Genomic DNA, 23,710 nt, shown 5'->3' with positions numbered 1-23,710 from the left:
CGGAGCCGTGGCCGTGGCCGTGGCCGTGGCCGTGGCCGGGGCCGGGGCGCTGTGGGCGGTACCTGCCGCTGGGGTTCCCTCCCCGAGCACTGCCAGGTAGAGCGCGGCTGGGGGCGCTTCCCGGGCCGGGAGGGGGGGGAGGAGGAGGAGGAGGAGGAGGAGGGAAGGGCGGGGCGTGCAGCGCGCAGGCCGAGCCCGCTGCCCCCAGCCGCCGCAGCCCGGCCGCCCACCTGGTGCCAGGTGCCCACCCGCCATCTTCTCCCGGACCCCCAGCGTCCTCCGCCCGCGGCTGCCCGGCGCCGCAGAAGCGTAACGGAGCGGGGCTCAGCTCACCAGGGTGGGGCTTGCTCCTAGTCGCCGATCCGCACGGAAAGGCCCTGACGTGTTGCCATGGCCGAGGGAGCCACAGCGGCGGAGGCGTGCTTCAGTGAGGATGATTTTTACTGTCCCGTCTGCCAGGAGGTGTTCAAAACGCCCGTGAGGACCGCGAACTGCCAGCACGTGTGGGTATTCCTCCCTGCCCCCCCCGTACCCCCTTCGCCTCTTTCACAAGCCTGTTCCTCCCCTCCTCCCGTTCTTTGCCTTTTAATCCTTAGCCATCCCCTCTCAGCACACCGGCCCCCGGCCTGCACCCGAAGCCAGCCGCCCAGGGGCCCGGAACGGCTACTCCAGGAGGGAGCCGGATTTGAGGCTTGCGTGCCAAGGGCTGCCCCAGCTTTCCCATGCCTCTTTCTTTTGTAGCGATGAGGGCCGGCTGGTTAGAAAAGCCACCTCCAGAAGCAAGCCCTCGGCTGGCTGGTCTATGGAAACATCTCACGCATCTAACCTAACCTAACTCGCGGTTTTAACTTTATAGTTTCCTGCTCGTTTTCCAGCAAGGACCATAGCGTAGTTGTTCTTTCTTTTCAGTTCATCTATTCTGATTTTTTCAGAGCAACATTTAATTACAAAATACTGCTTTGTAGCAAAGCAAAATAGCTTTGGCAGCTGGTACGCCAGGAAACAAAGTGAGAGAACCACAGAAGGCTGGTGAGCTGAGATCTTTCATGCTAAATGCAGCATGTTTGGCTCCGCTTAAGGATGATAAACAGGGCTTACTTTGATAAGGCTTTCCAATATCATGTGCCTGCTGCACCATTTAATATCTCATTAATGATCAATCCAGTATACAGCTCAGGAATACTAGTCAGTAAATAGTAAGATCTTTACATAAAGTGCATTGCCAAGTTCCCCTTATTTCCGTATGCTTTTTTGTAAGCACCATTATTTCATTTTGCTTTTATTTATAAAGATTTGTATACAGTAGACCATTATTCTGACATCTTTTTTCCACCTAATAATCAGCCAGCTTTCTTCAAGGACAAAGTATCTCACTCTTCACTTTGCTAACCTGTGTTTGTGGTAACTTTTTAATTCAGGTTTTGCAGGAAGTGCTTCTTGACAGCTATCAGAGAAAGTGGAACACATTGTCCTCTCTGCCGGGGGAGCGTGACTAAAAAAGAAAGAACATATCCCAAAAGGGCTCTAGATGTTGAAAACAGTATGAAGAAAGCTTCTGGGGGCTGTAGATGCTGTGAGAAGCAGGTAGAGTAAAACTTTACAAAAAGTTGGATAATTCTTTATTATTTTTGACCAGACACACTTTTACTGTGTGTTGTTCTTGTCTTGGAGCTAAAGACCCTATATAACAGTTTGAACTTAGCTTTTTATGGGTTGTGCCTGTACTAGGCATGCAGTGCCTGCTAGGTATGCCTAACAGGTGTAAACAGAAACAGGATCTTGTATTGTCTATAAGGACTTTTTAAGTGGAGTGCCAGTTTTTCTGCAAAGCAATGTGAAAACTTGATATAGCCATAAAACTGTCAAAAGAAAAGTCTGACAAGATAATTGCAGATATATGGAAAACCTCAGAAACTTTTGCTGTGGAAATAAAAGTGCCTATAACTACTGTAAAACTGAATTTAAACCAAAAATGTACAGGTTGATTACTCTTAGTGTACATAAAATCATACACCATTTTCCTTTGCCCCATCAATCTGTTTGCATCCTGTCATTCTCTTTGTAAAGGGGTCATTATTTTCAGAACATTGGGTGAAATCATGACCCCCACTGAAATCAAGAGTAATCTCTCTTCTGGTATAAACAGATGCAGGATTTCAGGCACACATTTTGCTTACATGAAATTGCATGACATCCAGGTAGTCTTCATGTTTGTTTCATTTCACTTGGGTCTTAGTTCTGCCGATGTGAAGATTAGTACTAGTGGAAAGCTGAGCTGCTTGCTTTGTTCCACATGATTCATTAGGATGAAAAGCTGGGAGAAAGAAATGATAGGAAGTTGCTGAGCTGGAAGGAAGAACCAAATGGATCCCTAGAAGAACTTAGTGGAATTTAGGCACAGGATATGATCTGAGATGTGATCTTATTCAGCCTCTAAACCTGTGAACACTTTCTGACAGTGCTGTTGTACCTGAAACTCTGATTTAGGGCATGTCCAGCACATCTGTCTTCTGACAAATCTGAGCAACTTGTTATCTTGCCTCGCATTTAAGGTGGATATACAGCCTTAAATTGGTGCTCATTCACATATTGTATTTTTTATTTTTTTTTTAATCCCTTTTCAAAGAGAAACATTTTGTATTCTCAGAACACACCTAATGCAAAAAGCTTCTGCTCTGCACAAGGTAACAGCAGGCCAGAGAAGACTGAAGGAGCAGTGGTGCTTATCCCATCCTCATGGCCCCTCTCTGTCATAGCTCATCAATTTTTGATCCTGGATTGTGGAAGTTGTAGTTCCTGTGACTTTGTTTCATTTAAATGGAGTTTATTTGCATCTTTCACCCCTGAGAGCTCTCAGATGCCTGGCTTTTGGGGGTTTGGGAAGTGGGAATGTTCTCCAGTAATTTCAATAATTTGGAATTTCATTTACAGGTTAGATTTTCGTGGATGAGACAGCATTATAAAACGTGTAAGAAGTATCAGGATGAATATGGTGTTTCTTCTATTATTCCAAACTTACAGATTTCCCAAGATTCTACAGGGAACAGGTAATCGGGGTGTTTTATCTATGGCAATGCGTCTTCTTTCCCTGCTCCATCCCCTCCCCCCAGAGTATTTTTTTTTTCCAGGGTATGTCTTTTTTGCAATAATTATTATCCCTGGTTTTGTGCATCAAAAAATTACAGTTTTTCCAGGTCTTTTCCTTTACTCTCAGCACACAGAAGAAAACCTTTCTGCATGGTGGTTTGGAATGTCTTCCAGGGACTCTCCTAAAAAGTATTATTTGTAGGTCGCTTTCCTTGCCTTGGCAGCATTTGAGCAGCTTACTTTGTAACATACTTTGTAATATTTAGCCCCAGGGAAGTCCCCTTCTCTTTTTATCCCTCCTCCTCTTTCCTAAGTCTGTTTTAGTTGGTATCCTGTGTCAAAACTTTACTATGCAAGCTTTTGCTTTCTTATTGAATTTATTTTGAACTGATCTGTTAGGAAATATACAAAGAATTCCAGTATGGTACATACCATAAAATACAAATGACACATTTTGTTTTCAGGCAGTAAAGCTAAAGAACTTTCTTTTTCATACCTTCTCACTGATGTTTTTGTTTTGATTGGGGATTTTTTCTTATTTTTGAAAACCTTTTTTTTACATAGTAGTTTCATAGGGCTTTATTCTATATAGCCTGTCCTTTATTTATTTTCTTTTGATATCTGTTTCCTATTTTTAGCAGTCTGAACTTCTCTATGTTTGGTTTTCAACCCTTTAATATATTGAAAGTGGAAGTTTAAGCTGTTACCAGAACTAGCTTCAGCAGTATTTCACCGAAGTGACTGGATATTATATCACTATTTATTGACTATGCCACTGTAGCATACCTGTGCTTATAATATTACAGAAGTGTAAGAAAATGTACTGTGCCCAGATTTGTGACTGGAAATGTTAATGTTCTTGGAATGATCAATGTGTCTGTGCAGTTTCTTCTGGCTTAGCTAGAGGTGCATACATGGTCAAAATTACTTTCTAAATGTTTCAGTCTGTCACTCTTACTTTAGGAAATAGTTTATTTGTGCTCAGTGTAAAAAGATTGATCTTGCCGTAGTTGAAAGTTGTAAATTATTTGTGTAATCCCATGGCAGTTAAGTGCTTGTTTGCATAGTCTTAAATCAAAAAACTTAGAAAGTGCTTCCTGTCTTGCATTCACATCATTCATCATGCTTTTTGAGCTACCTGGCTGTAATCTCCATTACCATTTTTGTTGGCTAAATGTTTGTTGTACCATATACTGTTTTGCTATAAAGCTGTGTAGTATTCCAGCAAGGGTCACCCTGGTAACTGCATACTGAGGTTTACATTGATCCAAAGGAAAAGTTGGGAGAGTTAATTGTGTGCCATTGTATGTTTTGCCTTGAAATTCATGTGACTCAATGGATTTCTTCCACTTCCCCCATGTTACTCTTAAACTTCAAAAACTCTCAATGGTAGAGTAAAATAATATGAATTTTCTTTTTTTTTTTTTCTTCATTTAAAGTAGCAGGAGTGCTGTGGTATCTGATAATGGCGAGATGGCTAATAATCAAATGCTTCAAGGAGAAACAAGGTAGGCTGCTTATTTTTTTATAGTTAACATTAAAATAGATACAGATAGTCCTATTGCGAGCTTCTACTAATGTAAAAAATCCCACAAGCACATACAACTAGTTGTATTTAAAAATTTGTGTAGTTTCCTCTCCTTTTGCATCTATACATTAGAATTTGGTGGTTTTTTAGTACTTTCCTGGATGATTTGCACTAAAAGATGTTACCAGTAAGTAAGATCAGGATACAGCTGAAATCGTTGCAAAAGAGTTTTCTGAAATCCAAGCTTCAGAAGAGTGCATTTAGATGTACAAATGATAAATGTTCTTTAAAATTACAATTTGGAAGTAGCACTGGAACTCCATCAGATCTGCTACTATGTCAATGAGGGTGGGCTTTTTTTTGAAGTTTTTTTCAAAATAAGGGAAAATAACAAGGTAACAGAGAATTTACACTTTCTGTAACACTGCTTCTAAAATTTTCTTTTCTGTTTAATACTGTGTATTTCTGTTTACAGTGGACACCCAACCTTCAAATGCCCCTTGTGTCAGGAAGCCAATTTTACCAGACAGCGCTTGCTGGATCACTGTAATAATAGACATCTTTATCAGATAGTTCCTGTAGTAAGTATTGTTGCTTATGTATGATTCTTAAGCTACTTTCATTGTAATTATGTGCATAATTTTAAATGTATAGTAACTACTCTATATCTGTAAAGATCACTGTGGTCTGAGAAAGGCAATATACTTAATGCAGTGCATTTAACTTGATGGGTGACTTTCATGTGAAAATGTTTCTTGTCCAGATTCTTGTTGGTTTAAGGCATTTCTGACTTAGCTGTCTCATTTATCTAGATGTGAAACAAACTCAGTTTTTGAGCCTGACACTCTTCTTCATTTAGTAGTTCAGATCTGTTTCTGTAGATTCCCATTCATAACATAACTTGTTTTATGTGAAACCTGCGCTTATGTGAAAAGTAATCTAAAATAATCAATCAAGGGAACTGAAGAGGAAAAATCTGTTTGGTTTTCTGTTCTTTTAATCTGTATAGGGTGTGTTATTTTTTCTTTTGACTTGATCATCTCAATTGTATGAAAATTCTCTCAAACAATGAGTAGGATACAGTAATCACTTTGTGTTCTAAATTTTAACCAGCAGAAATTAACTAGAGTGCCAGACAGACATGCCAATGTTACACTCCTAAGAGAAATATGAGATTTGACAAGTTGAAATGTAATTTTTGAATGTTATCCAACTGAGGAAAAGAATACTTAAAACTGTGATTTTATGTGAAAATCTCCGCAGTATTTTGGTAGTGGATGAGTAATAGATTTTTCCTGTATTCCTAGTTATTTTCCTGTATTCCTAGTTATTCCTGTAGAACATGTCTTCGATGTGTTCTGTATTACCAATAATTTTTTTTATTTTTTTTTCATTCTTTCTCTTTCCCATTCCCCTCCAAATTCAGATCTGTCCTATTTGTGTATCTCTTCCTTGGGCAGATAGTAACCAGGTGACTAGAAATCTCGTTAGCCATCTAAATCTAAGACACCGGTTTGACTACGGAGAATTTGTGGTAAGTTTTTTCTTCTTTGATGTGTAGGGGAATAAATGGTAACTTTTTTCTATAAACAAAATGCCAATAAAAAATTTGTACCAAACTTGTTTGTGCTCTGGACATGCTATGTTCCTGCTTTGTACAGAACTCAGAAGTAGCCCTGTCTGCTCTTAAACATTGTGTTATCAACATGAACTGCCACTGAGAACAGATGTCTGTCAGTAGCTGAAGTCTGCTCCAAACTGATGACTGAAGTTAAGGATACCTTAATGTTCTCAATCTGAATTATTTGTTCCTCCAGAACAGTTAATTACGGTTGTTTCTGGGGAAAATAAAACAGATACTACTCTGTTTTATTGACATTTTTGACTTTTTATGGCAGAAATGGTTAAATCATAATGCTCAGGACTCAAAGTGCAGCTTGACTAGCTGATACTGCTGCTACAGCCTCTCTTCCAATATGTTGTGACAGGGGCTGCAGCGTGAAAAAGAGAGATGTCATTATTGTTCAGGTTGCCTTCTTTCAGGCTCACTGATTAAATGACCTTGAACTAGGTGCAGAACTACATACACAGGTGTAGTCAGTGAATGGATCATAAGTCAAGCGAACCAGTTGAGTACTGTGTGTAGGATCAGAGAGCTGGAGAATTTGTGTTGTATTTTCTACAATTTGGCAGGCTTTGGGGTACACTCCTTGAGCTTTGTATGGGACAAGCATAGTACTTGAGGAGCAGGCAGCCTCACTGGCTAGAGGTGGGCAAAATGATGCATATTGCTCTTTGTATAGAGTGATCTGTGACAAAGGCATGAAGAGCTAGGAGATTGGTGCAGCGGATTGGGCTCTTCAACATGAGAGCATCTTCCATGTTTGAGGATGTAAAACTGGTGGCGGCAATTCTGATGTGGGGCAGCTGCCAGAACGGCATTAAAATATGTATTACTCTGGCTTATTAACAACTTGGAAGACAGCTCTTCAAAAGTAGCAGGGTTAACCACCCATCTTTTATGATGCATGTTTGCTTTCTCATTGTAAGCAGTATATTCTCAATGATCAATGATTACTGTTGTCTAGGGATCACATTTTGTTTTTATTAATGGAGGATGTTATGGCTGGTTGGAAGCCCTGTTACAAGAATAGTGTGACACAGTCAGTCAGCTTTTCTGAGCTGGCTGTTCTGTAATGTAATTCAGCCAGGGAGAGAAGATGGACCCTTCTGCTTAATGAGCCTTGTCCCACTCATCTGATTCTTCTCTTGTCTCATGTATCTCTTGGTTAAATAAAAGATACTGTGCAACATAAACAATCATCTAGTACATGTAAAGATGAAGAGTCTTCATCTAAGTGCCAATTCCTATGTAAAAATGTGGGAAATGAATGATTAAGGACTATGGTACTTCTTGAGTATTTGTCCATTTTGATGATGTTTTCATTTTGTTTAGAATCTTCAGCTTGATGAAGAAGCCCAATACCAAAATGCAGTTCAAGAATCCTGTCATGTGAACTTTTAAAGTATAGCTCCCTTTCATCTCACTGATTATCTGAGAGAAAAATCACATTATTTCTATTGGTGACCTGAAGTGTATATTAATAAAAATGGTATTCAGTAACCACTTTTCAGGCTTAACTTTTTCCCAATGTTCATAAGGACTTTTCATAAATGATTTAGCTGGAACTCAGATTTGATACCTGTACTGAGTTGTGCCCTTGTGGAGTTTTGGGGACCTTTTTAGAACTTCACATGGTTGTCTTTTTCTCTAATGTTTACTACTCTGTTAATTACACAGTTCCTTTTATTAATGTAAGATATTTTAATTCACCAAAACCAACTTTGAAAGTATCTTTAGAAAGATACACCAAGATGCTCTGTTGCACTGTTGAGTTTAAGTTCAGGACTCATCTGCTATCTATGAGATGATAATTTTTTTTTCTGTTCTTGCCCAATGACAAAGTTTTTTTGGATATTGTGATTTGTTTTTTTACCATCACTATGTGAATGAAAATAATAAGAAATAATTTTTTTGTTTGTTTTCTATGGATCAACAATGCAGAGCAGCGTTGGTTTTGGTTTTGTATTTTTTTTTTTTTTGTTTCCACCTTTCATTGAGAAAGAATAATGCTATTGCATAGGAGTAATCACATCTATTTTTAACTCTTTCTGGAGCATAACTGAAATAGAATGCTTGCTTACTAAATTGGTGGGTGAGGAGTTTTCCCTATGCTTCCAACTACTAAGGAAGATGATATACTTTCTAAGCAAGTTAAGGTGACATGCAAAAGGTATGCATTTTCGTATATGACTGCGACCAGCTAGTTTTTCAATTTGCTGTAGCTTTTCAAGAACTTCTGTTGTTGCATTTGAAATTCAAGTTTTGTACTCAAGTACAATTCAAGTACTCGAGAACTAATTGTCATCAGACCTACCAACACTGAAATTAACTTGTTTGTTTTGATAGACTGTTTAAAATTTGGGTGTCTCCTACAAACCAAAGGCTTGAAAAAGAGTTGAGAAGAAAACTTGCTCTAAAGTAGTTACCAGCATTTCTAAGAGTTCCTATTCTAGATTTTCACATTCCCAGCAAAACCATCATTACATTCAGAGAAAACAGAGCAATAATGCAATTTTTAATTTAAATGGAAAATGTATTTGTAAAAGAACTTCAAAGTTTTTTTTATTTAATACTAATGGGGAGAAGGAGAAAGAAAGGTGCACAGCTTGTATTTTTGAGGTTTAAAGACACTGTTCTGAATGTTTACCATTCAGGACCAACATTTCATCCTATGTCACCATTGCCCATTGTCAAAGTATTTTTCTTAGTGGGTATTGTATATATGGTGGAAAACATCCCCAGTGATTTTCCTGTTTTAGTTGGTGATTTATGTATAATACTGTAAGTTGTGCAGCTGAAGTAAAATCTGCTTCTTGTGCCCTGGCTCCCATTTGCTCTCCAAATAGATTTTGGTTACTCTTTAAATACTGGGAGATTTCATATTCCAAAGGTTGAAATGCCTCATTTGGCAATGTAACGGGTTTCAGAACTGATTCTTAGTTCTAGTATGTTGAGTGTTGGAACTAAACCACTATACACTGTAACTTGACATTTCTCTTGCATTTCTTAAGAGTGTAAAACATTACTGGAGCCATAGCTAGCTAAAACACAGAGGAAGGTGGCTATTTCAGAAACATCTGAAGGTTATATTCTTTTAATAACAACTTAACTTGTCTTGCATTCTGTTACTGGCTTAATACAGTATTTTCACAGCAGCCCATGCTTTAATCTTGTACTCCAGCTTGCCTGTTTGCCCTTGTCATGGTTTAACCCCATGCTCTTGTCTGCACATTCTCACTCGTCTGTCAGCTCTAGTGCTTGTGTGACCACGTACTGATTTGGAGTGGTTCACTGATCCAGCTGAAAAAGTTGTTTAGATTTTGACTTTCTCTTTTTGTCCTATAAAGCCAACTATGAAATAGTGCCCTTAGACAGAAAGGAGTTTCAAGGTAGCCTGATGCTAAAGTTTTAGCTTTTTAAAGTAAAAATGCATACCGTGGTGATTTTATTACTGCATATATTTCCTAAGGAATTTAATAGTTATATGTAAGTTTAGTTAAATTTTTTAGATTCAATAAAATATATGATCTGGCAATAAATGCCTACAGCCAATACAGATTCAGAATGCCTCATGGACACTGGAACTAGTTATTTCTATTACTTGAACATATCTTGAGAATTGCAAATGGAATTACATCTCTTCTAAAACTCTGGGAAACAAATTTTTCTTATAGCAATAATTAGTTGTCACTTGATGCGTAGCTGCTGAACATTTTAGTCACGTTTAAATGTTGAAAGACTTGAATACACATTTTAAAGCAACAAATGTGTATTAATGCAATATAAAAAAAGAACTTGCAAAATATTTATTCTCTTTATTTGCATTATGTTAAAATCTGTATTGGCAGGCACTGCCTTGCTTAAGATTTTATACTTTTAATATGAAGAGATTGCATCCAATACATTCGCTAGGTAAGTGTTTAATGAAAATATCTATTTAAATAATGCTGCTGCTGGTCATAATCTTTCTCACTGAAAATCAGACATGCACAAAAAGCTGTGTATCTGTGATGGGTGATGCTTGTACTCAAAACTTGCGATCTTTACTGGAAGGTTGCTGTTTAACAATGTTTTTATGTTCATGTTGCATTGTGTATGGTTTCAATATGGAATATTATGTTTGAATTGTACCTTCTATTTTTTCTCTTATTAAAGTATTTTATTTTCCTTTTTTTTTTCTTTTTTTCTTTTTTTTGTTGCATAATAAAGCTGATCAGTCCTCTTGATGCTGCTACTTCCTTTTCAGATGCTTTCTAAACCTAAGTACGTGGTCAGTTTTATGCCTTCACGCTTTGATGACTGGAGTGGCATGTATGCTGCTGAAATCAATGAGTTGTGGCTCATGATCCATTACTGAGCTGACAGGTTACCTTGTGTCACATCTTAAGATCTTTCCATGAAGCAGAAAAGATGATTGGTTGACACAAACTTGCTTTGTGCTTGTTTTCTCCCTTCCATGTTCGTGTGTTGCTGTCACACGTAATGTGAATAGAGACCATCTAAAAAGAGAGAGAAAGAAGTATGTAACACTTGGGGCCAATAGCAAGCCTTGTTATTTAAAGTTGGATCTACTGAGGAAATGGTTTTCTGAGGAAAAAATTGTCCAATTTGCATTGGACCATATTTTTTGGCTGAAAAAAGTCTGGTTATTTCTTGTGCTTTTAGATCCTAAGGTCATACAGATGACAATATGGTTATGGAATTGATTCTCTTATTTTGAATGATAGAAATATAAAAAAAGCAAATTTACATTTTATTAGTTTATTGTTCTTTCCCCTTAGAACCTGGTTTTCTGAGCATTAAATAAATCACTGTCTCCTAAATCTGGTCATTAACCCCTTTGTTAGAAATTCCATTTGATTTTCTTTTACTATAGCAATGCCTTCTCTTGGAGAGAAGGCACTCAGTGTCTGTAATTCTCATTGGCAGTATGTTAGGCTATGTGAGCTCTAGAGAACTCCCCTTTGTCCTGCTCTAGTCCTAAGCCATGGTTTCATACCCAGGGAGAGGAGGGGACTTTGTGCACCCAGGCCATCTTCTCACAGGTAGTCAGGGCTAGAAGGCTGTATTTGGGAAGCATTCCTGGGTCCCTCTTTTTAGATGTGTCTTTTGAGTCCAGTGAGATTTGAATGCATGGATGCCTGTGAGGTTGCTGCTGTAAAAGAGTGGGGATGGTGTGTATGAGCTAATGTATTTTTTATACTCCTTGTTTTGTGCTGAAACAGACACACTCATTCATGAATGCTCTTAAGATGTTCACTTAACTATGTCTTGTAAACACTGTGCCATTTGTGTAATGACTGCAGAACCTGGCAGCCAGGTTATTGCTGGCAAGCAGAGCTACAAGAATATCTGACAAAAGCATCTTCAGGGTTTTTTTAGAATTACAGAAACCAGCATCGAAGGGCCACAAACAGTACATGGTTTGTTCTCTGTACAGCGTCCATGTAAATTTGCTCTAGGTATCAGGTTTCTTTTGTGTCCTGTTGTGGGTATTTTTGAAAACACATAGGAGACAAAATTCAGGGCCTCTAAGAAGGCTTTTCAATAATGTTACAATTGTCACTTCCCGGTAAATTACCAATTACCAGACTCTTGATCTTGATAGGGTAAAGCATAGACTGTTCCCTCCTCCCCCCCCATGAGTAAAGTAGTTCTGCTCTGGGAAGGGCCACTTTTCACCTCTTCATTTTCCAGCTGTTCCCAGCCTTATTCTAACTGTAACACGTTCCGTATTGTTTATACGCACCTCTGGCTGTGCCCTCTATATTTTGGGACTGATGTAGGCCTTGGGTAAATGCAGAAACTAAGAAATTTAGCATTAATAATTTCTAGAGTTCACCTGCCACGCTTACTTATATGGCTGGAGGAGTTCATATTTCTCAGAATGTGTTTGCAGTTTGAAACACTCTTACCAGTCAGATTTTGACTTTCAATGCTTTTTAAAGTATTTGCTTGGTTGTTTTCTTTCAGGGGAGGGTCTGGTTTTGGATTAGGGAGATTAGGATGATGTTTAAAATCAGAAACATCTCATGCAAACCAGTTCTTTATGGTAATAGGCACTTGTTTTTTGGAAAGCCTTGCATGAGGTTCTCTGGTTTTGCAGGTATGGGCAGAAGACAGTAGGAAGATGGTGGCTTTTTTCTCTAGTGTAACTGCTGTGGCGCTAGTGTCATAGAAGGTTTATGAGATGTATCAGCTCCGTTGTGAGACTGTTCAAACTTCAGTAGTTTCTTTTATGGATTTTTCTTCTTTCATAATTCAAACCACAAGAGGGCACTGAGTATTTTTGGGTTGTCTAAATAAGGATAGCATTTAAGGATACTAATTCACTAAGTAGTAGTACTCCGAGACACTTTTAGATATCAGATTTCTATGCAGATGTTTCATAAAATGAAATAAATCATTTATATGTGTTAAGGGTTAAGAGACTGACTGAGGTCATTCCAATCTACAGAAAGAATATTTCTAACTTACTGTAAAACCTCAAACTTACAGATTTGCTTGTATCATCTGTGGGAAATAAGCTGTATTCCCCCAACACTCCACTCTGGGGACAGCTGAGTGGCCCCCAGTTCACGAGTGAAGGTGAAATGTAGCATGTGCATGCAAACCCCGTTCACTCGCAAGAACTTTCCTTCCCCAAACGCGTTCTTTACAGAGGTCGTCTTTAACCTGAAGCGTTGCAAGTGCGCACAGGAGTCACAGGGGGGCACCTGAGGACTGCTGCAGTCTGATAGCGATGGGGTCATTGCTGGGGTTTTGACTTCTCGTTTTCTGAAACTGTGACATATCGACGACCTCGCAGATTCCATCTGCTGAGGTGATGGGGTCCAGCAGGTGCCAAGTACAACCACACTTCGTTACCCCTTCATATTACTTAGGTCTTCTAAGTTGTTCTCTGGCAGTATATGCAGTAGTTTGGGGTTGACAGAGGCCTCTGGAATGAAAACAGAAATTCTCCCAGCTTAGGCTCATGCTTCATTGTCTAGGAGAGAACTAAGTACCCCTGGGGTATGCTTCTATAGGGGCACGATACCCAGCGGCCAGCTACAGTTACTTTAGCAGCTGCAAATCAGTTTGTTTCACACTGTAATCTGATTCATATTTACCATGAAATAAGTTTGTGTAAAAACATGTCAAACATGATTCAGACTCCTGTGAAAGGGGAGAGGTGAAATCCTCTATGAGTAATTACTTAATATATGAAAGATGGTTTTCTCACACAAACTATAAGATAATGGTTCAAGTACATGTCTGAAGTGGCAGTGGGGAGGAAGGGATGCAATGTTATACACCCAAGCTTCTGTGGTTTGCTTTTTAACTTTGCTTTTTAATTTACCTGCAGTTAAGCGGTGCAAGGAAACTGAAGGTTTGCTTCATTTTCGGGACAACTCTTAATCAAAGCATTTGCTCCTCTGCAAGAAGATAGAATAGTTGTATTTGATATTTTCTGTGATTTTTTTACATTCTTGCATTATATCCCATATGACACCCACTAGGCTTGTAAACATTGGAGTTTTGTTCCTTGAAATACTTAGGTGTTCAACTTGAAACATTTTGGTTTTGATTGGGGATCTTTTATCTTGCACGTTTATTTGACAACCCTTATCTTCATTGGTGCTTTTGCCTCATCAGCCAAGGAGTTACTGTTGCAGTGTTATCCCCATTTGGGGAATTTAACTGCAGAAAAAGTGAAAACTAATTTGTGCAAGATAATGCAGGAAGCTTGAAGCAGGGCAAGCAACAGTCCACTCTCTGAGAATAATAGACCATTTGAATATCCTCCTACTCTTTAACATTTGGTCTCTAAGTACTGCTAAGTGGGGTATGTAATGCTCCACAAGCCAGCACTTTTCAAGATAATTTAATGAATTCATACCACTTGAAATTGACATTGAAACTTATGATCAGTCAGGTTCCACCCAAATGTCAACAAACATCCATGAATTGTTTGCTGAGGAGTACACTGATAGCAAAATTATCAAAGCATCTGTGCTGAAATAGAGAAGATCAATGACACTATTCAGATATGAATAGTGTCAAATATTCAAATACCTACTCAAAATGCTAGAAAATCACTGGCTGTATTGAGCTATTTTTAACTGTTTTTATGTCTCTCTGTAGTTAGCTGGTATTGTACTCTGAAATTAAGTTCCTTTGGCTTTTAAAAAGAGCATTTTTGCCATCATGTACTTTACTGATTTTTTACAATCTCTCTGCCCCTATTACTGTCTCTTCTCAGTAGCAATCTTCCCTTCCCAGCAATCTTCTGCAGACGTAGCTTTACAAAGAAGACTAAAGCAAGTGTTTTTTCCCTCTGTATTGGACAAAGCCTGATGGATGTGCCTTCTGCAGGGGGATAAGCACCACAGTATTATTATTATTATCTGTGCTGAAGTAGTGACCACCAGCAACATTGCTGCTAGGCAGAGGTAAAGAGACAATGCCTGTCCAAGGGAACATGCAATCTGCTCTGTGGTGCTCCCCATGTGGCTGGTAGTAGCAAAGTGAACTCAGCAGGAGATGCAGGTGGTCATTGGATCTATGGCAAGCTCCACATCAAGTTCTGATGTCTTTTCATAGCTTCTGCTAGCAGCGTGGGAGCATGTGGGTATATGGGGAAAGGAATGTAATTGACTGGCAAAAGCTCAGATTTTGCAGGTGTCTCTTACTCAGGGCTCATTAGATAGCCTAGCACCCATAAAAGTTGTGAAATATGTTCAAGACAAAGAATTGCGAGAAAGGAAAAAACAACCGGTTAAAGATTGCTCTCCTTCTGCTTTGTATTTAATGTTTTAACTTTTCCTCAAACACAGAGATTTTAGTTAGGACACTGGTGGACTCTATCAGCAGATCAAAATGGAAAAGACATCCTTGACTTCACAGTTCCCTAACCATGTCAAGGAAGGACATGCAATACTTTGGCTGCTATGTGTCCTGGTAACTGTAGAGTAAAGAAATAATCCAAGGCTGCTATTCTTCTTGTACATCTGAAAATGTCCACCATCTATAGGTTGTTCTATCCTTTATTAATTAATCTCCAGGAATGGTCAATTATTTCTTACTGTAGGTCTTGGTCTTAGAAGTATGATATGGCTGTAGTGCTTTCTATCTTCAAAGAAAAATGCAAGCAGTTGCACAGCAAACCCCTGAAGGAAAATAAGAGGTAGGTATATTGCCTGAACATAGACAGTCAGTGATAAAGCAAGATGTTTGCCATTGTAGAGAATGTTCTGACAAAAGTAGGCAAGGTCTGTAGAAAAGATCTCTGCTTGGGTAGAAAAAACTTCTTTAAGACTGCCCATCCATCTATTACTTTCTCCTCAGCATGTATTAAAAAAGCATTTAGCTACTTCATGAGTGACACCAAAATTTATGACAAGAACTTCTGTCTTAAAAAGTCCTGATATCCTGTTGTTCATATATTATTTTACTGTTGCATCTTGTTTAATTATACTAGATGACTGGTTGAAGTATCAAAACTCTGAGTTTTATTCATTTAAAAGCAATGTGAATTGGAGGAAAAACATGTAAAGGGACTGTAAAATGCATAAAGCTTAATTTTGTAGAAAAAAAATAGCATTATAAGAACAGCAATATGTCCTTCATATTTGAAAAATCATGGCAGTCAGGTGAAGTTTCCAATGACTGGAAAAAGGGAAATATAACCCCCATTTTCAAGAAGGGGAAAATGGATGACCCAGGGAATTACAGACCAGTCAGTGTCACCTCTGTGCCTGGCAAAATCTTGGAGCAGATTCTCCTGGAAGGCATGCTAAGGCACATGAAAATCAACAAGGTGCTTGGTGACAGCCAGCATGGCTTCACTAAGGGGAAATCCTGCCTGACCAATTTGGTGGCCTTCTATGATGGGGCTACAGAACTGATGGACAGGGGGTAGAGCAATTGAAGTCATCGACCTGGCCTTGAGTAAAACATTTGACACTGTCCCACACGACATCCTTGCCTCTAAATTGGAGAGACACCAATTTGATGGATGGACCACTCGGTGGATAAAGAACTGGCTGGATGGCAGCACATAAAGAGTTGTGGTCAATGGCTCAGTGTCCGGCTGGAGACCAGTAATGAGTGGTGTCCCTCAGGGATTGGTGTTGGGACCGGTCTTGTTCAATATCTTCATCGCTGACATGGACAGTGGGATTGAGTGCACCCTCAGCAAGTTTGCCGATGACACCAAGCTGTGTGGTTCGGTTGATACACTGGAGGGAAGGAATGCCATCCAGAGGGACCTTGACACGCTTGTGAGGTGGGCTGATGCCAACCTCATGAAGTTTAACCCTGCCAAGTGCAAGGTCCTACACCTGGGTCAGAGCAATCCCAGGCACAGCTACAGGTTGGGCAGAGAAGAGATTCAGAGCAGCCCTGCGGAGAAGGACTTGGGGGTGTTGGCTGATGAGAAAATGAACATGAGCCGGCTTCAGTGTGTGCTCGCAGCCCAGAAAGCCAACCGTATCCTGGGCTGCATCAAAAGGAGCGTGACCAGCAGGTCGAAGGAGGTGATCCTGCCCCTCTACTCTGCTCTCGTGAGACCTCACTTGGAGTATTGTGTGCAGTTCTGGTATCCTCAACATAAAAAGGACGTGGAACTGTTGGAACAAGTCCAGAGAAGGGCCACGAGGATGATCAGAGGACTGGAGCACCTCCCGTATGGAGACAGGCTGAGGAAGTTGGGGCTGTTCAGCCTGGAGAAGAGAAGGCTGCGTGGAGACCTCATAGCAGCCTTCCAGCATCTGAAGGGGGCCTATAGGGATACTGGGGAGGGACTCTTCACTAGGGACTGTAGTGACAGGACAAGGGGTAACGGGTTAAAACTTAAACAGGGGAGGTTTATATTGGGTATAAGGAGAAAGTTCTTTGCTGTGAGGATGGTGAGGCACTGGAATGGGTTGCCCAAGGAAGTTGTGAATGCTCCATCCCTAGTGGTGTTCAAGGCCAGGTTGGACAGAGCCTTGCGTGATATGGTTTAGTGTGAGGTGTCCCTGCCCATTGCAGGGGGGTTGGAACTAGATGATCTTAAGGTCTTTTCCAACCCTAACTATTCTATGGTTCTATCTACAACTGCTGCTTCTCAATGGATCAGCAATGAAATAAGCATTCTGATCTGAGTAGCTAGAAATTACTCAGGTGTCCTCATTATCTATTCTTTCTTGTTAGCTCTGATACTTGAAATAGTATGAGAGTGGAAGGTATTCCTGCCCATTGTAGGCGGGTTGGAACTAGATGATCTTTGAGGTCCCTTCCAACCCAAACCATTCTATGATTCTGTGCCATGTTACTGTTTTTTATATAATAGTTTAGGATTCTGCATGTACAATACAAAATCTACGTGCCATTTTTAGTTTCTGTGATGGTCTAACCAGGTAGGTAGTCTGCTAAAGTAAAAGGTTAGCACAGGCTGATCATACAGTTACCACAAGTAGCTTCCATTTAAGCATGAGAAGCTGTGGCAATTTCAACACTCTCTGGAAGCTATTAAGTAGAAGAGATGACTGTAGTTGGAAGAAACTAAAACTCCAAAGAGTCACAGAGAGTGGTGATAGTACAATGGTACTGACATTTTAAACGTGAATTTGTATGGAAGTTTTAAATAACCCAGAAGAATTATTTCAGTCAGTGACAAATATGGTTTTTCATATATATATCAATAATGGAAGTGGCATTGCCTTTCTAAAAGCAAGATACTGAAATTATGTTGCTGACAGATTTATTTTTTCTTAATGTGCAAGAATTTTTCATTTTAACTTTCTGTCAAAACTTACGTATTTATTAATAAGTTAATGTCTTACTTGCCAAGAGTCTTGCTATATTTCTGTTGTTCAAAAGGTTATAGTGCCAGCTTTATTCACTGCATCACAGGATACTTGTGGTGAGAAAGCATCGCTGGATACTGCCTTGTCCAATCCCCCTGCTTGCAGCAGGGCCACCTGCAGCAGCTCAGGGCTGTGTCTGGTTGGGTTTTAACTGTCTCCAAGGATGGAGACTCCACAACAATTTGGGCAACTTGTTCCAGTACTTAAACGCCCTTAGGATAATAAAAAAAATTTTCTTACATTTCAGTGGTATTTTCTGTATTTCAGTGTGTCCATTTCATCCTGTATTTCAATTTGTGTCCAATACTTTTTCTCAGAGCAGTGCTTACAAATAGTTAAAATAAGGTTAGTTATTGTGATATCATAATGACAAATTTTGCTTACTGGACAAGAAAAGGAAGGTAAGTTAATCGTTGATGAAAGGACAAAGGTTTTGATTTATGGTATTTACTGTCTTACATACCAAGTTGGTTTGAAATTCTGTCCATGCAACTTCTGACTGGAGAACAACATGGGCTGGTTTTTTGTTCCTGTGCTCCTAACTTGGCTTCTTCTTCAGGTGGTCTGGAGTCAGGTAAGAAAACAAAGAATATATATTCTCTATATCATAGAGAAAGCAATGCAGCTTAAGTTGAGTTTGAGAGGAAAAGACTAAGGTATGTTGCTTTTGCAAAGTAAGAATTCTGTTGTCATTCGCGTGGAAGATAAAGATTTCTGCTTCCTTGGGGTCATAGTGCTGCTATTTTGAATAGGGTGTACATGGGAAGAGCTTATCTTGCATTCCCCATTTAGGCAAAATATTCACTAATATTCAAAGCACCACTACCAGAATAATAAGTCTGGGGTTAGAAGCAAGATAAATATTCAAATTTATTTTGCTTCTCCATATTTGAATGGAAATAGGATTTTCTTATTTTTTGCTATAATGCAATGTATTTGATAATGAAATTGGTGCCTTTTTAGCCACTGGATATACTTGGATATGACTGTTCTCTGTTCTTCCAATCTGGCTGAACTATTAAATGCCAAAAAGTAACAGCTGAGATTTTGTATTTCCTGTCTTTTGTAGTGAAATACAGCATTTTTCTCGTCTTGTGATAATTTGTTGTAGAGACCAGGAATTTTGGTAGTACACAATACAGCACACACTCATATGTCTCCCTAAGTCAAGAGCTCAATCTCATGTCCCCAGCTTTGCCATAGTCCTCCTGTATCTCTCACAACCCTAACACCACACTTCCCTTGTAATACCATTGCCCATCATGACTACCTGTTTGTCTGTTCCCAACTTTCTGGAAACTCAAGTCTTAGCTTTGTTTAGATTCCTCTACAGGCTTTGGTACAACCTATAGTAGGTGGTGCGGGGTGCTGCTACCATCTACAAGCTATTACACATCAAACTGACTCCTAATAACCAGCTCCTGTGTGAGAAAGTGGCTTCTGATCACTAGGACCAATTATATCATTTCCATGTGCCTTATGGCCAGGAAGAGCTTCTTTCTGGATGCCAGTACTTGAAGTTCTATAGTCTGGAAAAAAACTGATAAATTAGTGTCTCATCCAAACTGGTTGACAATACTCCATCTGAAGTTGATGGTGAGACAGGGAAATTTTCATCAGAGATTTATCACACCCTTGAATCGATGTCCAAGCTAGATGAGATGGATCATCTTTTGGAGCTGCCAGGGCATTGTGGTGGTGCCATAGGTATTTTAGGGGCAGATCTCAAATTTGAGATCCTCAGGACAGTGAGAAGAGCATGCAGCAAGCTCGCTGCCCTGGACTTCAAGAGAGCAGACTTTGGCCTCTTCAGGAACCTGCTTAGGAAGGTTCCATGGGATACAGCCCTAGAGGGCAGGGGGGCCCAAGACTCTTGGTTGATATTCAAGGATCACCTGCTACAAGCTCAGGAGTGTTGCATCCCAACCAGAAGGAAGTGCAGCAGGAGGGCCAGGAGACCTCCTTGGATGGATAAGGAGCTCCTGAGGAAAATTCAAATGAAAAAAGAGGCTTATAATAAGTGGAAGCAAGGACAGGTGGCATGGGAAGAGTACAAGGATATCGTCTGGGAAGCTAGGGACCAGGTTAGGAAAGCTAAGGTTCAGTTAGAATTAAACTTAGCTAGAGGTATTAAAGATAACAGGAAGGGATTCTACAAGTACATAGCAAATAAAAAACAGACTAGGGAGAATGCAGGCCCCCTCAGGAAGCTCTCGGGAGAACTGGCTACACAGGATTTGGAGAAGGCTGAGGTTCTGAATGACTTCTTTGCCTCGGTCTTCACTGGCAAAGGCTCTTGACCAAAGCACCCAAGTCTTGGAAGGCAGATGCAGGGACTGTGAGAATGAAGACCTTGCGCCCGCTGTAGGAGAGGAACTGGTTCGAGAGCATCTTAAAAATCTGAATGTGCAGAAGTCCATGGGTCCTGATGAGATCCATCCGTGGGTCCTGAAGGAGCTGGCAAATGAAGTTGCGAAACCACTGTCCATCATATTTAAAAAATCATGGCAGTCAGGCAGGCAGTCCAATGGCTGGAAAAAGGGAAGTATAACCCCCATTTTCAAGAAGGGGAAAATGGGTGACCCAGGGAATTACAGACCAGTCGGTCTCACCTCTGTGCCTGGCAAAATCTTGGAGCAGATTCCCCTGGAAGGCATGCTAAGGCACATGAAAATCAACAAGGTGCTTGGTGACAGCCAGCATGGCTTCACTAAGGGGAAATCCTGCCTGACCAATTTGGTGGCCTTCTATGATGGGGCTACAGAACTGATGGACAGGGGTAGAGCAGTTGACGTCATCTACCTGGACTTGTGTAAAGCGTTCGACACTGTCCCAACACAACATCCTTGTCTCTAAATTGGAGAGACACCAATTTGATGGATGGACCACTCGGTGGATAAAGAACTGGCTGGATGGCTGCACACAAAGAGTTGTGGTCAATGGCTCAATGTCCAGCTGGAGACCAGTAATGAGTGGTGTCCCTCAGGGATCAGTGTTGGGACCGGTCTTGTTCAACATCTTCATCACTGACATGGACAGTGGGATTGAGCGTGCCCTCAGCAAGTTTGCTGATGACACCAAGCTGTGTGGTTCGGTTGATACCCTGGAGGGAAGGAATGCCATCCAGAGGGACCTTGTCATGCTTGTGAGGTGGGCTGATGCCAACCTCATGAAGTTTAACCCTGCCAAGTGCAAGGTCCTACACCTGGGTCGGAGCAATCCCAGGCACAGCTACAGGTTGGGCAGAGAAGAGATTCAGAACAGCCCTGCAGAGAAGGACTTGGGGGTGTTGGCTGATGAGAAAATGAACATGAGCCGGCTTCAGTGTGCGCTTGCAGCCCAGAAAGCCAACTGTATCCTGGGCTGCATCAAAAGGAGTGTGACCAGCAGGTCGAAGGATGTGATCCTCCCCCTCTACTCTGCTCTTGTGAGACCTCACCTGGAGTACTGTGTGCAGTTCTGGTGTCCTCAACATAAAAAGGACATGGAGCTTTTGGAACAAGTCCAGAAAAGGGCCATGAGGATGATCAGAGGACTGAAGCACCTCCCGTATGGAGACAGGCTGAGGAAGTTGGGGCTGTTCAGCCTGGAGAAGAGAAGGCTGCGTGGAGACCTCATAGCAGCCTTATAGCATCTGAAGGGGGCCTATAGGGATGCTGGAGAGGGACTCTTCACTAGGGACTGTAGTGATAGGACAAGGGGTAAGGGGTTAAAACTTAAAGAGGGGAAGTTTAGATTGGCTATAAGGAGGAAATTCTTTCCTGTTAGGGTGGTGAGGCACTGGAATGAGTTGCCCAGGGAGGTTGTGAATGCTCCATCCCTGACAGTGTTCAAGACCAGGTTGGACAAGGCCTTGGGTGATATGGTTTAGCGTAAGGTGTCCCTGCCCATGGCAGGGGGGTTGGAACTAGATGATCTTAAGGTCCTTTCCAACTCTAATTATTCTATGATTAATTACCAATTTGTTTCTCCACTGATTACTGGGTGAGTCTACTTACCTCATTTTTACATGACTACAATAGGTGAGGTGTTTCCCACCTGTTCAAGATGCAGTAGGATTATTTGCTAGTTAAATGTGCTCACAAGCCATGGTTTGACTAATCTTCACTGTAATTTAATTCACATAAACCATGTTGTTTGCCAAAGCTGAGGACTAATGTAACAAATACTGAGACCTTTATGTGTGTGTAGATTTGAAAGTAGCAGTGATTAGACTGAATTAGATTCCTCTTTGTTGCATCTCAGGTAATATAACCTTCCTCTGTATGTGACTATGGACTGTGAATCTGTTATTTATTTACAAAACTTCAAGAGACTAGAAATGCATTATACAGGTCTCAGTTGTAATGAGGCTGAAGTTATTGCCACTCAAACAAGTAATATTTATGCACAGAGATGCTTCTTTTGAAGCAGAGTGTTTTGCTGTTGAGATTCACAAGACTAAAAACCTAGTTTTGTTGAGAACAAAATGGAAAAGAGTGACGGAAGGAATCCCTTCAGCATTAAACATTCAGTGACAGTTTTCAGATGCTGAGGACTGGATTTCAGTTGGTTGCTGAATTTTGTATTCTTCAGTCATGGACTCACATTTTGGTTTATGCACCAAAAGTACTGCTGGACTTAGCTATATTAATTTCTGTTTGTAAGCTTTTGCTGATGATAGAGGAGCATTTCCATGAGCTAGCCATTTTTTAACTTTAGCACCGTTGTGCTTTCTGGTTAGTAAGTATAGGTACGTTGTAATTTATAATTACTGAAACCGTGCAAACATTCCCCATTAATGTTTATAAGGGCATTCAACATATAGGGCTATGATTCTTTCTTTCCATCAACAATCTTTAACGGAAAAGACAATAACTTTGATTTCAATGAGAATAACAATGATTTCAATTTTTTAATATTGCAAGCTATACCCGTCATTTTTAATTCCACATTAGCTAGAAATCTGTGTGAGAGTTGGAGTTTAAAAGCAAATGAAGTCTTCAAAATGTGTTACACACTTTCCCCATTTACTTTCAGCTTGTTTTGCAAGCTTCACTGAAATTTCAAAACTTGAATACATGGGTAGTGTCTCATGCATATCAAGTGATAACAAAATGTAGTGATAGGATATACATGCAATAAAACTTTAAAATGCGAGAGGAGTCTATTGACATTTCAACTTTATGGATCATTTGTCTGCAAAAAATTTTTGGGATTATTAAACTGTATCTATAAACAGTTATATGTTTATTCTTTTTCCTGAAGTGCCTATCCTTATTTTTCATTTATCAGTGTAAACCTGCATAGTACCAGCTAACTCACTGAAGTGTGAGATCAAAATAAATCCTTCAGCATTTGCATCTGCCCAGCTCTGGAGACATTTTTTCAATGGACTCAGTCACTTTTCCACAATGACGCTGGGTTTTTTAGAGTTGGTTGTCTTAAAATCTACCAAATTTTGAAACAGTCCAAAACAGTGAAGTGATGAAACAGGGCTGTTTTGGGAGAAATGGAACAGGAACCACTAGAACAGGTTGCCCAGAGAAGCTATGGATGCACCATCTCTGGCAGTGTTCAAGACCAGGTTGGATGGGGCTTTGAGCAACCTGGTCTAGTGGAAGGTGTCCCTGCCTGCGGGAAAGCTGACACACAAGC

General features: G+C 40.3%; 2 protein-coding genes across 4 annotated transcripts in view; both read left to right on the top strand.

The window, feature by feature from the left end:
• Positions 1–28: 28 nt before the first annotated feature.
• Positions 29–15,769, top strand: RNF138 (ring finger protein 138). 3 transcript variants are annotated; one of them, XM_061448588.1, is made up of 8 exons: positions 29–96; positions 355–503; positions 1,419–1,584; positions 2,932–3,047; positions 4,527–4,595; positions 5,091–5,196; positions 6,042–6,149; positions 7,572–7,739. In XM_061448588.1, exons 2-8 carry the CDS (start codon positions 391–393, stop codon positions 7,638–7,640), a joined length of 747 nt encoding a protein of 248 aa, XP_061304572.1. In that variant the 5' UTR covers positions 29–96; positions 355–390; the 3' UTR covers positions 7,641–7,739. The 3 variants fall into 3 exon arrangements, with proteins under 3 accessions (XP_061304572.1, XP_061304574.1, XP_061304573.1); XM_061448590.1 differs by lacking the exons at positions 29–96; positions 7,572–7,739 and adding an exon at positions 15,059–15,769 and having other exon boundaries at positions 153–503; XM_061448589.1 differs by lacking the exon at positions 29–96 and having other exon boundaries at positions 153–503; positions 4,530–4,595.
• Positions 15,770–17,367: 1,598 nt separating this feature from the next.
• Positions 17,368–23,710, top strand: part of MEP1B (meprin A subunit beta) — a 28,319-nt gene continuing 21,976 nt past the window's right edge. Inside the window, exon 1 of the mRNA XM_061448586.1 lies at positions 17,368–18,647. Coding sequence (XP_061304570.1) covers positions 18,585–18,647 — 63 coding nt within the window. The 5' untranslated portion in view covers positions 17,368–18,584. The remainder of the gene's footprint in view (positions 18,648–23,710) is intronic.

This window comes from Pezoporus flaviventris, unplaced genomic scaffold (genome assembly GCF_033815535.1).
Source record: "Pezoporus flaviventris isolate CSIRO_AGI_PZ_B2104156 unplaced genomic scaffold, CSIRO_AGI_Pfla_v1 ptg000007l, whole genome shotgun sequence".
In the NCBI taxonomy this organism is placed as follows: domain Eukaryota; kingdom Metazoa; phylum Chordata; class Aves; order Psittaciformes; family Psittacidae; genus Pezoporus; species Pezoporus flaviventris.
This window is presented reverse-complemented; position numbering and strand designations above follow the sequence as displayed.

What these genes read in the sequence shown, in the direction of transcription:
- RNF138 (XM_061448588.1), top strand. Translation starts at nt 391, where the DNA reads ATGGCCGAGGGAGCCACAGCGGCGGAGGCGTGCTTCAGTGAGGATGAT. An exon ending in GTAGATGCTGTGAGAAGCAG is followed by an intron (nt 1,585 to 2,931) that starts GTAGAGTAAAAC and finishes TTTCATTTACAG; the next exon opens with GTTAGATTTTCGTGGATGAG. An exon ending in CAAGATTCTACAGGGAACAG is followed by an intron (nt 3,048 to 4,526) that starts GTAATCGGGGTG and finishes CTTCATTTAAAG; the next exon opens with TAGCAGGAGTGCTGTGGTAT.